Source organism: Corvus moneduloides, chromosome 3 (assembly GCF_009650955.1).
Source record: "Corvus moneduloides isolate bCorMon1 chromosome 3, bCorMon1.pri, whole genome shotgun sequence".
Classification (NCBI taxonomy): Eukaryota; Metazoa; Chordata; class Aves; order Passeriformes; family Corvidae; genus Corvus; species Corvus moneduloides.
In genome coordinates this window covers 3,128,135-3,141,460 of record NC_045478.1, presented here as the reverse complement: position 1 = coordinate 3,141,460, position 13,326 = coordinate 3,128,135, and the positions used below count along the sequence as shown (strand labels likewise).

Here is a 13,326-nt window from a genome sequence, read left to right as displayed (position 1 = left end):
TCAGTGTGACAGTGACAGACAGCTGATGCTGAGAAGGGTGGAAGAGCACAGCCACACACAGCAACACTTCTTTGGAAACCCACCCAACTCCAGCAGTCTGATGTTTGGGGTTGCTGAGTTGGATTTGGATGGATATCATTGTGCTGAATGCCCCTCAATGGATTTTATGGATTTCATGGAAGCATAGAACAATGCTGGGTGGGAGGCAGCTCTGGAGGTGGCCTGGTCCAGCCTGCCCAGCTGCTCAGAGCAATCTTCAAAGTCGGATTGGCTGCCCCAGTGACCTTCTGAAGACATTTGCAACTCCCTGTTCCACAGTATCTATGGAACCATGGAATCATTAAGGTTGGAAAAGCCCTCTGAGATCATCGAGTCCAACCATTCCTCCACCACTGAGCCATGTCCCCAGGTGCCACATCCACACAGCTTTTAAATCCCTCCAGGAGCGGTGACTCCATCACCTCCCTCACCACCATTTCAGCAAACAAATCTTTCCTAATATCCCATCTAATCCCCCCCTGGTGCAACTTGAGGCTGTTTCCTCTCACGCTGTCAGTGGCACAGGGAGTTGCACCACTGCGGGCAGTGGGAAAGAAGAATTCCTTTGTTCAGTGAGTCAGACTCCCGAGTGTCACCTGCTTCCCTGGTTATGGGAAGGGAAAACCAGAGTTCTCTCTTTTGTAGGGCACTTCTTTAACAGTGCTGTCACACATTCCCACATACTCATCTCCCCCTGCAGTGGAAGTTCCCGGTCTAATTACTGCCTTGCTGCCTGGGAACGAGTCCCCAGCTCTCACCATCCTCCCTGACATCCTTTGTACCCCTTTTCCTGCTCTGCATGTGCACAGACAGGGACACCAGCACAGTTTGCAGCATGAAGTACCCTCAAAACTATCACAAAACCACCCCAATTTCTATCAGCACCCATTTCCAAAAACCCAAGCACTCAGTTTTCCTGCTTCTGGACACTGGGGTTGTTTTTTTTTCTGAGTGCTCTTTGGGAATATATAATTCCTGGACAGTGACAATCAGTTTGCCATCACTGAGCCAGTCTCGCTTGCCGCTCAGTACTGAGATCCTTCTGCCTCCAGACTCCTTGCAGTCAGTTTTCATTTGCCTGCTCTGAATAACCTTCTGTTGGCACCAGAGCACCCCTGGCAGCCAGGATCAGGCCATGTCCACCCCGGAATTTAAACACACTCGAGGCCCCGGAGCTGTCTGGAGGGTTTGTGAGGAAGAGGGGCTGATCAAAGTGTCTGCAAGTGGTCAGCTCTTCCTGGGAAAAGGCTCTCAGCTCCAGGGCTCTGGCCCTTCAGAGGGGTGAGAGGGGACAGCAGAACAGGCTGCAGGGAATGTGGTGTTAGCTGAATTTACCAGAGGGATTTGCAGTCGTGGTTCCCAAGAGGGTGACACATGGACACCGGGTCCTCTCAGCGTGTCCAGCCCCTGTGGGGACAGCTCCAGACAACGGAGACAGAGCTGTCAGTGCATCCTGGCCACATCCCAGCCCTGTTGCATCCCTGCCAAAGGTTGGGAAAGGCCTGTGATACTGATCTCGTTCCCTGCGAGGTCCCTCTGCCCCAGCACATCGGCTCCATCTGCTCCCCGTCCGCTCCTGTCACACTCCGTGGTTTTCCTTTGAATCGGGGCTGATACCAGGTCTGGTATCATGCAAAAGGGTGGAGGGGTCGGTGGCTGTGCCAAGCAGTGACCCATGAGGGCAGCAGGACCTCCCCCAGACCCTCCTCTCTGCCCTATAAATCCGAGGATCCCCAGCCTCGCCACTCACGGCGCCCAGCTTCGGCTCCCTCCGACCCTCCAGCTCCAGCCTCGCTGAGATCCCAGCTCAGCTCCAGCCATGAGGTTCCTCTACCTTGTCTTCGCTGTCTTCCTCCTGGTCTCCCTGGCTGCCCCAGGTAAGAGGGGGGATTGTGTGGGAATGTGAGCTGGATGAGGGGGAAAAGCGGGGTGAGGAGGGTCAGTGTGCACCACAGGCACTTTGAGCAAACGTGGGCCCTCCTGGCTTTGGAGCTGTGACTTTGTTGCCCACATAAACGTCCCTAATCCTTCGGCTGTGCATCTGTGTTTCCTCCCAAGCCAAACACCTCTATGGCTCTATGATCCCATGACTCTATGGCTTTAGGATTCTCTGATTTAATGACTATGATTTCGGGATTCTATTATGTCAGGATTCTATGATTCTGTGGCATGACTTGGCTACCCCAGGCTGTTTTATATGGGGACACTTTTATACAAATGAGTCTTTACCAAAAGAAAATCACTTTAAAGTAATGTAAGAGACACTTTTAGGATGTTTTGGATGTTTTTGACACCTAAGTTAAGGTGAGCTGGGCCCTGGTGTAATTATTTCAGTCATGAAGTACCAAGCGACTGCTGGATGTCCTTTTCAGAGACACCAGCTTTCTGGAAGTTTCCTCTACTTGATGCCACCTTTTGTGCCAAACCAGTTCTGGCAACACCTTCAGGGTCAAGCTCCCTCACCTTTTTGATGTGCAGTGCTCAGACATCCCTTCTGTTCTGGGTGTCACCTCCCTTTCTGATGGCTGAAAGGGAGATTTGGGGCTCAGAAAGGTTCCAAATCCGATATCCCTTCACTCTGGACATTATTTCCCAGCTATTTCAGGCCAGCAGCTTCTCACGCTGGTGCCTGGCACCCAGTGAAGTCTTGCCCTGAGGAACATCTTTATGAGCTTTGCTTTTGGGGTGGTTTGAGATGCTCTTCCATCTTTCCCAAAGTGCTAGAGGGTCATCCAGTGGCCCCCTAGGGAGAGAGGTGCACAAGGAGCTGCTCTGTGCCCTTCAAGGTCCCTTCCAGCTTTGGGGCTGGGCTTGGGGAGGAGTGTTGGACACGTGGGGGGACAGAGCAGGACCTCCCTATGAGCAGGGCCTGATCCTGCTGACCACTGCAACTGGGAGGGGGTGGGAGGGTATGGAAATGGGGATGGGGAAATGGGGAACAGAGGTGGGGAAATGGGGAAATGGGGAACGGGGAACAGGGAAATGGGGAAATGGGGATGGGGAAATGGGGAAATGGGGAAATGGGGAACAGAGATGGGGAAATGGGGAAATGGGGAACAGGGAAATGGGAAAATGGGAAAATGGGGATGGGGAAATGGGGAACAGAGACGGGGAAATGGGGAACAGGGAAATGGGGAAATGGGAAAATGGGGATGGGGAAATGGGGAACAGGGATGGGGAAATGGGGAACAGAGACGGGGAAATGGGGAAATGAGGAACAGAGATGGGAAAGTGGGGAAATGGGGATGGGGAAATGGGGATGGGGAAATGGGGAACAGAGATGGGGAAATGGGGAACAGAAATGAGGAAATGGGGAAATGGGGAACAGAGATGGGGAAATGGGGAAATGGGGAACAGAGATGGGGAAATGGGGAAATGGGGAACAGAGATGGGAAAATGGGGAAATGGGGAACAGAGATGGGAAAATGGGGAAATGGGGAACAGAGATGGGGAAATGGGGAACAGAAATGAGGAAATGGGGAAATGGGGAACAGAGATGGGGAAATGGGAAACATAGATGGGGAAAAGAGGAAATGGGGAAATGGGGAACAGAGATGGGGAAATGGGGAACAGAAATGGGGAACAACCACTCTCCCTCTGCTCTTCCAGGCTGTGGGAAGGTAATGAAGACCTGTGCTCCGTTGGGGTACTGCTCCCCAAAGTGTCGTGTGACGGACATGAAATACACCTCTGCTGACTGCAAGTACTCGTGCTGCGTCCCACCCACCTGGAAGGGGAAATAGGAGCTGGAAAGGAAACATCTGGGGAAGAGGAGGCACCACGGTGGCCTTGGGAGCAGATTCCCAGCTGTCTGACCCAGCTGCCATCCCCTCCTCTTAAAAAATAAAACAAAACAAAAAAGGAGATGTCTTCTGTTGTGTGCTCGTGATCCTGTTTAAAGCATTAGGACAGGCTCCCCAAGCCCAGCCCCAAAGGCCTGTTGGCATCACCTCTCGTTGTTCTTTTTCACGGATTTCATAATCAAAGTGTTAAAGAGATGGAGTTTTCCCCTCTGTTTCCCACAGGGAATTCTGGCAGCGCTGGGTGGCAAAGGAACAACACCCTCCCAGGTGTCCCTTTCCCCACTGAGCCTCACAGCAAATGCCATGGGTGGGAGGGAGCCTGGTTCAGTCCTGGGGCTCAAAAAAATCAGTGCTCAGTAGAGATCCTGGCAGAAGGGCTGTTACCACAGCTGGGGAATGAGAGGGAAGGATGGGGGCAGGGTCCCACACTCCCTTCAGCATCCTCCTCCTTTAGAAGGGGAAAAAAGAGCCACAGGGTTGGAAAAACCCAAGAATTGTAAGGAAACATGATGAAATAAAGCAGGGATTGGTGAAAGGGGAAAATGCAGATAAAGGGACCTAAAAGGGAGCATGGAGACACCACCCAGTGATGACCAGAAGGTGCTCAGAGAGCTCCTGAAAATGGGATTAACCCACACTGGCCACAGGGCAGATTCCACCTCCTTGTCCTCCGGGAAATACATGGAGTAAAGCCAAGACCATTTCCCAGCACCTCTGCTGGCTTTGGATGGGGAATGGATACTGGGAAAGGTGAAGAGAAACACAGAACCAAGGTCTCTGCAGCAGGTGAAGAAAGGGGCTGAAAGCTGACAGTTTGGGTTTCCCACGTGGTCGTTCCTAAGAAGGGCACAATTTGGGGAATGGAGCACATGTCTGGCAGCAGCAGCTCTGACCTCCCAGCGATCCTGCTGTTGTCACAATCCCTTCTCACCAACTCTGGAGGAATTTTAGAATTGTAGAATTAGGGCACTGTTCAAAATCTCTTTTAGGATGTTCTCTAGGCCATTGATCTGGGACTGGGTTTGGTGTGTTTGAGCCCACGTGTTTGAATGAATTTTGTGTCTTGCTACCCTGAAGTCATGGCAGAAATTTTGGCAGAGGGACCTTCCTCAGTCATCACCTGTGTTTCCCTTCTAATACATTTTCTTTGACCACTGACTTAAAAAAAAAAAAAAATTGTAAAAAAAAATTAAAAAATCCTTAAGGTTTGGGGTTCACAGGGGTCCAAATAAATCTGGGAAAGAAACTATATTTTCCAGTGGGAAAGCAGAGATACCCTCATATTTATAGACTTCAGTAGAATCACAGAATTGTTAAGGTTGGAAAAGCCCCTCTGAGATCATCGAGTCCAACCCTTCCCCAGCACTGCCAAGGCCACCACTGACCCATGTCCCCCAGCGCCACATCCACACGGCTTTCAAATCCCTCCAGGGATGGGGACTCCAGCACTGCCCTGGGCAGCTGTGCCAGGGCTGGACAACCCTTTCCATGAAGAAATTGTTCCCAATATCCAATTTAAACCTCCCTTGGCACAGCTTGAGGCTGTTCCCTCTCATCCTGTCCCTGTTCCCCTGGAGCAGAGCCCGACTCCCCTGGCTGCCCCCTCCTGTCAGGGAGTTGTGCAGAGCAATGGAGCAAGTGCAGGAGTAGAATAATGAAGTGACCCTGAATGCCTGTGGGGTTTCAGCTAAAACTACACCACTTTAAAGCAGCCATTTACTCACTCATGTCAAGCTTTCATGGGGTTCTACATCTGGAAAGGACAGGTACTTGGGGGAAAAAACAACAAAACCAGACCTTCTTTGTCTTTCCTATCTGACATAAACAGAGTAACTTGAGAAATGACCACAAAATCACAGAATATCCTGAGCTGGAAGGGACCCACAAGTGTCACCCAGTCCAAGTCCTGGCCCTGCACAGGACACCCCCAAAAATCCCACCAGGTGCCTGAGATGTGATGAATATCAGTTAAAACAGCCCCAAAAATTGCAGCTCCAAAAGAAAGGGTGTTCTGCTGAATCCTGCTTCTGGAAGCTGCAGGTCCTGGCACTGGGTGCCCAGAGAAGCTGTGGCTGCCCCTGGATCCCTGGAAGTGTCCAAGGCCAGGTTGTACTGGGCTTGGAGCAGCCTGGGCTAGTGGGAGGTGTCCCTGCCCATGGCAGGGGGTGGCACTGGATGATCTTTAAGGTCCCTTCCAACCCAAACCATTCTGGGATTCCATGACAATTGATTGGATCCTGGTTGTAAGATTCTTTCCCCCCTGTTTTCCTCTCTGTCTTATTTTCAGCGAAATAAGATTTCAACAGAAACATTTTTAAAGGAACAAGCCAAGCAGAGAAGCAAAAAAACCCAACTCTCTTTCCCCACAAATGTGGAGTTCCCATCTTGCCTGGTGCTATGCAGTTTAAAGATGTGCCTTTCCTTGTAGTGACAGTCAGTGCATCTGCCCTGGGAGAGAGAGGAACGCCAGGCAGGAGGGGAACGTCTGGCCCAGTGACTCCTGTTAATGTGCCCATCTGCTTCCCTGTCACTGCCACCCACACACAGCCACACACAGGGAGCAGGGCAGAGCCTGCACTGCCTCTTTTTAAACACTGGGACCTTCCTGATGAGTGCAGTTTGTGTAAACAGCAAAGAAATGGCCCAGCAGGGCTTTTTCCAGTTGCTCCTCCCTTGGTGAGACGGAGGCTGGAGGCTCAGCAGATCCCAGGTTTCGCTCTCTGAGTGGTTGCACAGTGCCTCCAGCTCTTCCCTCTCCTCTCCCAGGGATATTCACTGTCGTGGGAACAGCACATGGGAAAATAAAATAAAAAAAAATTAAAAGGAGAGACCCAAAATGTCTGGCTGGAATTCCCAAGGTTTATCAAGCAGCTCAGTGTGATGGTGCTGCTCCCTGTTCTCTCTCGCTCCTGCACTCCCAATGTCTGCAATCAAATAACCAACATGGAGCCATCCACTTGACATTGAAAATGACTTGAATTTTCCCTCACAACATCCACCTGCACTGGATTTCACCAGACAGGGAGTCACAGCCCCAAACTAGCCAGGTCCTTCCTCAGTCCTCACCTTTATTACCCTCAATAACGAATTAACAACAAATTTTGGCATCTTTCCATCCCATCCCATCCCATCCCATCCCATCCCATCCCATCCCATCCCATCCCATCCCATCCCCTTTCCAGATATTTTTATGACCAAATTTCCTGCTGTAGCCCCACCAGTGACTCCCCTCAATGCTCCTCTCAACCCCCTCTCCTGCATCTCAGCCCCAAAGTGCTGGGCCTTGTCCTTTGGTTTTAGGGCAGGATTTTCCCGGTTTTCTCCCTTGTTGTTACATTTAAAACTGGTTCAATCCTGGCTTGCAATCCCACAGGACACTTTAAGATTTGTTTCTCCTATAAAACTGGCACCTCCCATCTTTGCACAGCAAAACTTTCTTGAGCAATAGACCATGGAATGATGGAATGTTTTGGGTTGGAAGGAACTTAAGGATGATCCAGTGCCACCCCCAGCCACACCTTCCACTATCCCAGGTTGCTCCAAGCCCTGTCCAACCTGGCCTTGGACAATTCCAGGGATCCAGGGGCAGCCACAGCTTCTCTGGGCACCCTGTGCCAGGGCCTCTCCACCCTCACAGCCAACAATTCCTTCCCAATATCCCATCTATCCCTGCCCTCTGGCACTGGGAAGCCATTCCCTGTGTCCTGTCCCTCCATGCCTTGTCCCAAGTCCCTCTCCAGCTCTCCTGGAGCCCCTTTAGGCTCTGGAAGGGGCTCTGAGGTCTCCCTGGATCCTTTTCTTCTCCAGGCCACAGAGGTCACGCGGTGCAGTCAGAAATGGCTGTTTGATCCTTGAATTCCCTTCAGACTTTTTTTGAGGGGAAAGATGTGGGTGCTGGTGATTTGTTGCTGCTTTTTCCTCTCTTCCACTGCATTTACATTTAAGATGAGCCCCTTGATGAGTCCCCACAAAGGAGGTTTCAGCATCAAGGCCTCCCTTTTTTCTTGCCAGGTGAGCACAGATGTAAATGTTTCATTCAGCTCCTGTGGAGTGGCCTGCTCTTTAATTAACTTTATTTCCCTGACCACGCTCTTTGTCAGGCTTCACGTTCCTGATGTGTTTGGAAAAAGAAAAGAAGACTTGAAGAGGCTTCCTCACGTTTTGCAAGCTCTTCCTGCAATTCTCTGCTGAGCTGCCCTATTGTGTTCATACTTTGTCAGGCCCAGTTTATTATCTTTTCTATTTTCCATGTGTGGACACAATTTCAGCTTTTCCTTTCCAACAACCTCCCTCATCCCACTCTTCTGCTGTGACCTTTTCCTTTTGCTCTTTCTCAGGGCTCTTTTTTTAATACCTGTCATACATTTTCCCCAAGTCTCCCTCTTAGTGGCCTTAAATATCTCTCCAGGTGCTTGCAAAGAATCTCTTTGCAAGCATTTAACTCTTTTAGCTGCACCCTTGGTCTCCTTTTCAACAATTTCCATTTTTATATCCCTTCCTGATTGAAATTGAGTGCAGAAGCAGTGGCCTTTCCATCCCCTCTGGCCCCTGTGAAGGTGTGGAGTGTGAGTTCTGTGGGATCTGAGTTGCAGGGGCTCTCCCAGGGGATGACTTTGAACCAAGCCCAGTGACTGATGTTTTCTACCTGTGAAGTATAAGAAACCCCTATAATCCAGTAATTCATTGGTATAACATAGAGATATTCAACTATTTCTCCTATAAAAGGTCCTTCCCAGGATATAAATCTGCTCCTTGGCATAGTTAGAATTTATAGTATCGTGGAATCATAGAATAGTTTGGGTTGTAAGTGACATTTATAGCTCATCTCATCCCACCCCCTGCCATGGGCAGGGACAACTTCCACTACCCCAGGTTGCTCCAAACCCCATTCTGGAGTTCATTCTTTTACACACGGCTTTTCTTTTTGCTCTCCTCTCACAGTTCCCAAGGAAAAAAATAAGAAAAAAACAGCAAAGGAGGGGGATTTTTTTGTTGTTGTTCGATGTTTCGCTCCGCAATTTTTATCCTTTAACCAAACTTTCAGCCTTGTGTGCCTGTGAAGTGTCACCAGCTCAGGGCTGGTTTAGGAGAATTTCCTGGTTTTCATGTCCTCTTGTCTGGGCTCAGGTGGATCTTGACAAAGTTTGTGGCTCTTGATGGGCCATCCTGTGTCAAATGTGATTTTTGTGTGCTGCCAGCCCTCAGCCTCTGTAAATTGAGTGTTAACCCCCTCACTCTCAGCATCTCACCCACTTTGGGAAGAGACTCATTCCTCTTGTCTATATCCTAAGAAATCCCACAGCCTTACCAGGTTTCCTGTATCCTTGGTCAGGGTTTAAACTGATAAAATGTTTCAGGTTATCAGATTTCACGTTTATCCTCAGGATAAAAGTTTTATCCTGAGGATAAAATAAAGGAGCATAAACTTGCTCCTTTTTTTTTTTTTTTCTGTTATTCTTTTATTTCTGTCTGCCCCAAATTTTCCAGGGACACTCATTCAGACCAGCGTGGTCACAAAACCCATGGAACACCTCATGTTGAGTGTTCAGACACACCAGCAGCCCCCGCGTGTTCTGGAAAATGGGAGTTTTGGACAAATATACAAATTATCCTGAGGAAGAAATTACTTTTACCTCCAGCTCCATGTGCCAAGATCTCTGCTGGACACAGAGGATGCTGCTGAGGAGAGGAGACACAGCCCTTCCTCCTGCAGAAACTGGGAGACATCCCACAAGAGGGAGAGGTCTGTACACCCTCCCGTCCCACAAACACCAGTGCAAAGCCTTTTCCTGCGTTTGCAAGGCCCCAGGGCTGGAAAGTTCCTTTGTTTCCTGGAGGGTTTCAGAGAAACAGAGCTGATTTCTGCCCTGTGACCCTTTAGGACACAAATATCTCAGCCTCCAGTATTGCTGGAGTGTTTGTGGGGTGTTCTGAGCCACCCCACACCGGATCAGCCCATGTCCCCTGCAGAACACCTGGAGTGATTGGGTTATCCCACAGCAGAGGGAGTAGGGAAGGGACACTGAAGAAATCCTCATCTGCTCTCCTGTTACTGGTGACCCCCATGGAATAACCTGGTCACAGACTCTGCCGAGAAGGCACTTGGTGAGGGTGTCCAGGACAACCACGGGACCCCAAAGCCTCAGTGGCTGCACTGGTTGCTCTGTGGGCACCCCAGGAATGGGATTTTGGGGTGCAAGGGGAAGGTGGTGCTGTTTGCCTCCTGTTTCTACCTCTCCGTGGGACTGAGAACCCCAGTGCAGAGGCTGAACGGGACTCCTGGGGCTGATGGTGTCCCCTACAAACAAACTGGGGTTCAACTTGTGGAGGAGGGAGGCACTGGATTATGCAATGAGCCCTCTCCCAGCCTTTGCCACCCCTCTGCTTTGAAAATCCCAAAGCCTTTGCTTTACCCGGGTGGCATTGTGGTGTCAGGGGTCTGGGGCTGCCAGGAGCAGCTGGGGCTGTCAGGGCTGTGTCGTGACCGCTCTCCAGGGAGCTCTGGCTGCCAACCTCCCCCGGCTGTCCCCTCCCGGGAGGCGAATGAACCTCACAGCACACAGAAATCATCTTCATCTGCCCATCTTTACTTCAAGGCGCTGCGCACCGCCTCGGCCACACCCTGGGAGCAGCGCCGGCAGCTCCACGGCGAGCGCTACTCTTCCTCCAGGGCCGGACTCCTCCGGGGTCATTTCCCCTTTTTGGGAGAGGGGATGCAGCAGTGCAGCTCCTCGCAGTAGGGGCTGAAGGACCACTCATCGGTTTCGCCGCACGCGTGGGCGCAGTACCCGTCACAAAAACCCTTGGGCTGCCCGTGCCCTGCCGCGGGAGGAGACAGAGAGGGGTTAGAGAGAAAATCCTGGGTACGTGGGAAGGCAGAGCCCCAGGAATTGTCTCCTTGCTGGCTCCGGGGTGGTACAGACGCTCTGGGTATCTTTGGGGCTAGACCCGCATGGGACTGGACGCGTTTTCTGTCCCCACTGAGCTGGGGGACAACTGGGCACTTACAAACCATCCCCCCACGCACTGGATCCCTCTGCATGAGCGTGAGAGATGGGATTTGCAGTGTGGAATTCCTCCCATCCCAAACCCATTGTGCCTGCTAGGCTGGGCAAATCACCAGGGACCTGATCCCCTGGGATGAACCCCCTCCCTTCCCCTGAGGCACAGAGGCTGGAGGGGACACAGGTGGCCCCGCTTTGTCCCCCTCCACACGTTCCTGTCTTACCTCGGGTGGCCAGGGAGAACAGCAGGAGCACAGCAAAGACCACGCAGAGCACCCTCATGGCTGGAGGCCAGGGGGGGATCTTGGCACACCGGGAGAAAAGCGTGTCCGAGGTGTCCGAGCGCGGAGGTTTTATAGAGGGACTCTGGCCACGAGCGGCACGGCCAGAGGAGAACCTGGGGCAAAACCATCTCCAAAGGGCTGTTGTTTGCTCTGCAGGCTGTGCAGTGTCACCCTGACCCGCTGGTCCCTCTCACAAAGGCACCTGGCAGCCAGGCCCGTGCTCCGTGGGCACGTGGGGGCCGTTCCCGCTGCCCAGATCCGGCTGTTGGGCACGGCCATGCTCCAGCAGCGCCAGCTGGGGCTGCCCACAGCACAGCTGCTCCCAGGGCAGCAGGAATTCCGTCTGGGATCGTTTCTGATAAGCTCTGGGTGCTGTCTGCAAGGCACGGACACAATGGACACGATGGGGTATCAGATCCATGATGGGAATGGTTTTAGGGAGTATCCAACCCTGACTGGAGCTCTGGCACTGGGGATCAAAGAGCCATGGAACAGAATCCCAGAATGGTTTGGGTTGGAAGGGATCTTAAAGCTCATCCAGATCCACCCCCTGCCCTGGGCAGGGACACCTTTCATGATCCCAAGTTGCTCCAAGCCCTGTCCAACCTGGCCTTGGACACTTCCAGGGATCCAGGGGCAGCCACAGCTTCTCTGGGCACCCTGTGCCAGGGCCTCCCTACTCTCACGGCCAGGAATTCCTTCCCAATATCCCATCTAAATCTTCCCTCCTTCAGCTTTAGGACATTTCCCCTTGTCCTGTCCCCCAGGCCTTTGTCCCAAGTCCCTCTCCAACTCTCCTGGAGCCCCTTTAGGCTCTGGAAGGGGCTCTGAGCTCTCCCTGGGTCCTTCTCTTCTCCAGGTGAACACCCCCAGCTCTCCCAGCCTGGCTCCAGAGCAGAGGGGCTCCAGCTCTGTGATCAGTTTTGTGGCTCTCCTCGAGACTCAGTCCAACAGGTCCACATCCTTCTCCTTGAATCAAAGAATCATTAAGGTGGGAAAAACTTCTGAGATCCTTGAGTACAGTTGTTAACCTGGCACCTCTGTGTTCACCACTAAACCATGACCCCTTATGTCATATCCACATCCCTTTGGGACACTTCCAGGGATGGGGACACCACCACTGCCCTGGGCAATTGTGCCAGGGCCTGATCACTTTTTCAGAGAAGAAACTTCCCCTAATATCCAGTCTAAACCTCCCTGGGCACAGCCTGAGGCCATTTCCTCTCAACCTGTCCCTGTTCCCTGGGAGCAGAGCCCGACTTCCCTCGGCTGCCCCCTCCTGTCAGGGACTTGTGCAGAGCCACAAGGTCCCCCCTGAGCCTCCTTTTCTCCAGGCTGAGCCCCTTTCCCAGCTCCCTCAGCTGCTCCTGGTGCTCCAGCCCCTTCCCCAGCTCCGTGCCCTTCCCTGGACATTCTCCAGCCCCTCCAGGTCTCTCCTGTCAGGAGGGTCCCAGAGCTGCTCCCAGCACTGGAGGTGCCCCAGCAGAGCCAGCACAGGGGACAGGCACTGCTCTTGTCCTGCTTGGTGACCCCAGAGCTGGCACAGCCCAGGTGCCACTGGCCCCTTGCCCACCTGGGCACACCTGGCTCATGCCCAGCCGCTGTCACCAGCACCCCCAGGGCCTTTTCCAGCTTTCCAGGTGCTCTTCCCCAGCCTGTGGAGCTGCAGGGGTTGGTGTGACCATGTGCAGGACCCAGCAGTTGGCCTTGTTAAACCTCACACCAATCAGCCCCTTCATCCAGTCTGTCCACATCCCTCTGCACAGCCTTCCCGCCTTCCAGCAGATCCTGATCTGCAAATTTCAGAGTATCCTCTCACCCAGATCATTGCTGCCAATATTAAACAGGGCTGGTCCCAGGGCTGGAGGCAGCTCTGCAGGCAGGGTCTCACCTGAGCGGGGCAGAGGGGCAGAATCCCCCCCTCCCCTGATGCCCATGGGAGGGTTCTGGGCTGGGTCATGTCCAGCTCTCACCCCCCCAGCACCCCCAATTCCTTCTCCCAGGGCTGCTCCATCTGCTCATCCCCAGCCTGAATTGGTCCTGGAGGCTGCCCCAACCCATGGGCAGGACCCTGCACTTGGCCTGATTTTCATCCCTTTGATTTGGCCCAAGCCCATTTGGGTCTTTTGCCTGAAATCTTTCCAAAAGGACCATGTTCCCAATTAAAAGGGATGTAGGCAAATATGTAAATGAAGC

General features: G+C 52.4%; 1 protein-coding gene across 1 annotated transcript; it reads right to left on the bottom strand.

Annotated features, from left to right (window-relative positions):
* Nucleotides 1-10,530: 10,530 nt before the first annotated feature.
* Nucleotides 10,531-11,128, bottom strand: LOC116441277 (small basic protein 1-like). Its single transcript, XM_032102988.1, has 2 exons — nucleotides 11,071-11,128; nucleotides 10,531-10,661 (listed from the first exon to the last, which is right to left on the bottom strand). The coding sequence occupies exons 1-2, from the start codon at nucleotides 11,126-11,128 to the stop codon at nucleotides 10,531-10,533; spliced, it is 189 nt and encodes a 62-aa protein (XP_031958879.1).
* Between the last annotated feature and the right edge of the window lie 2,198 nt (nucleotides 11,129-13,326).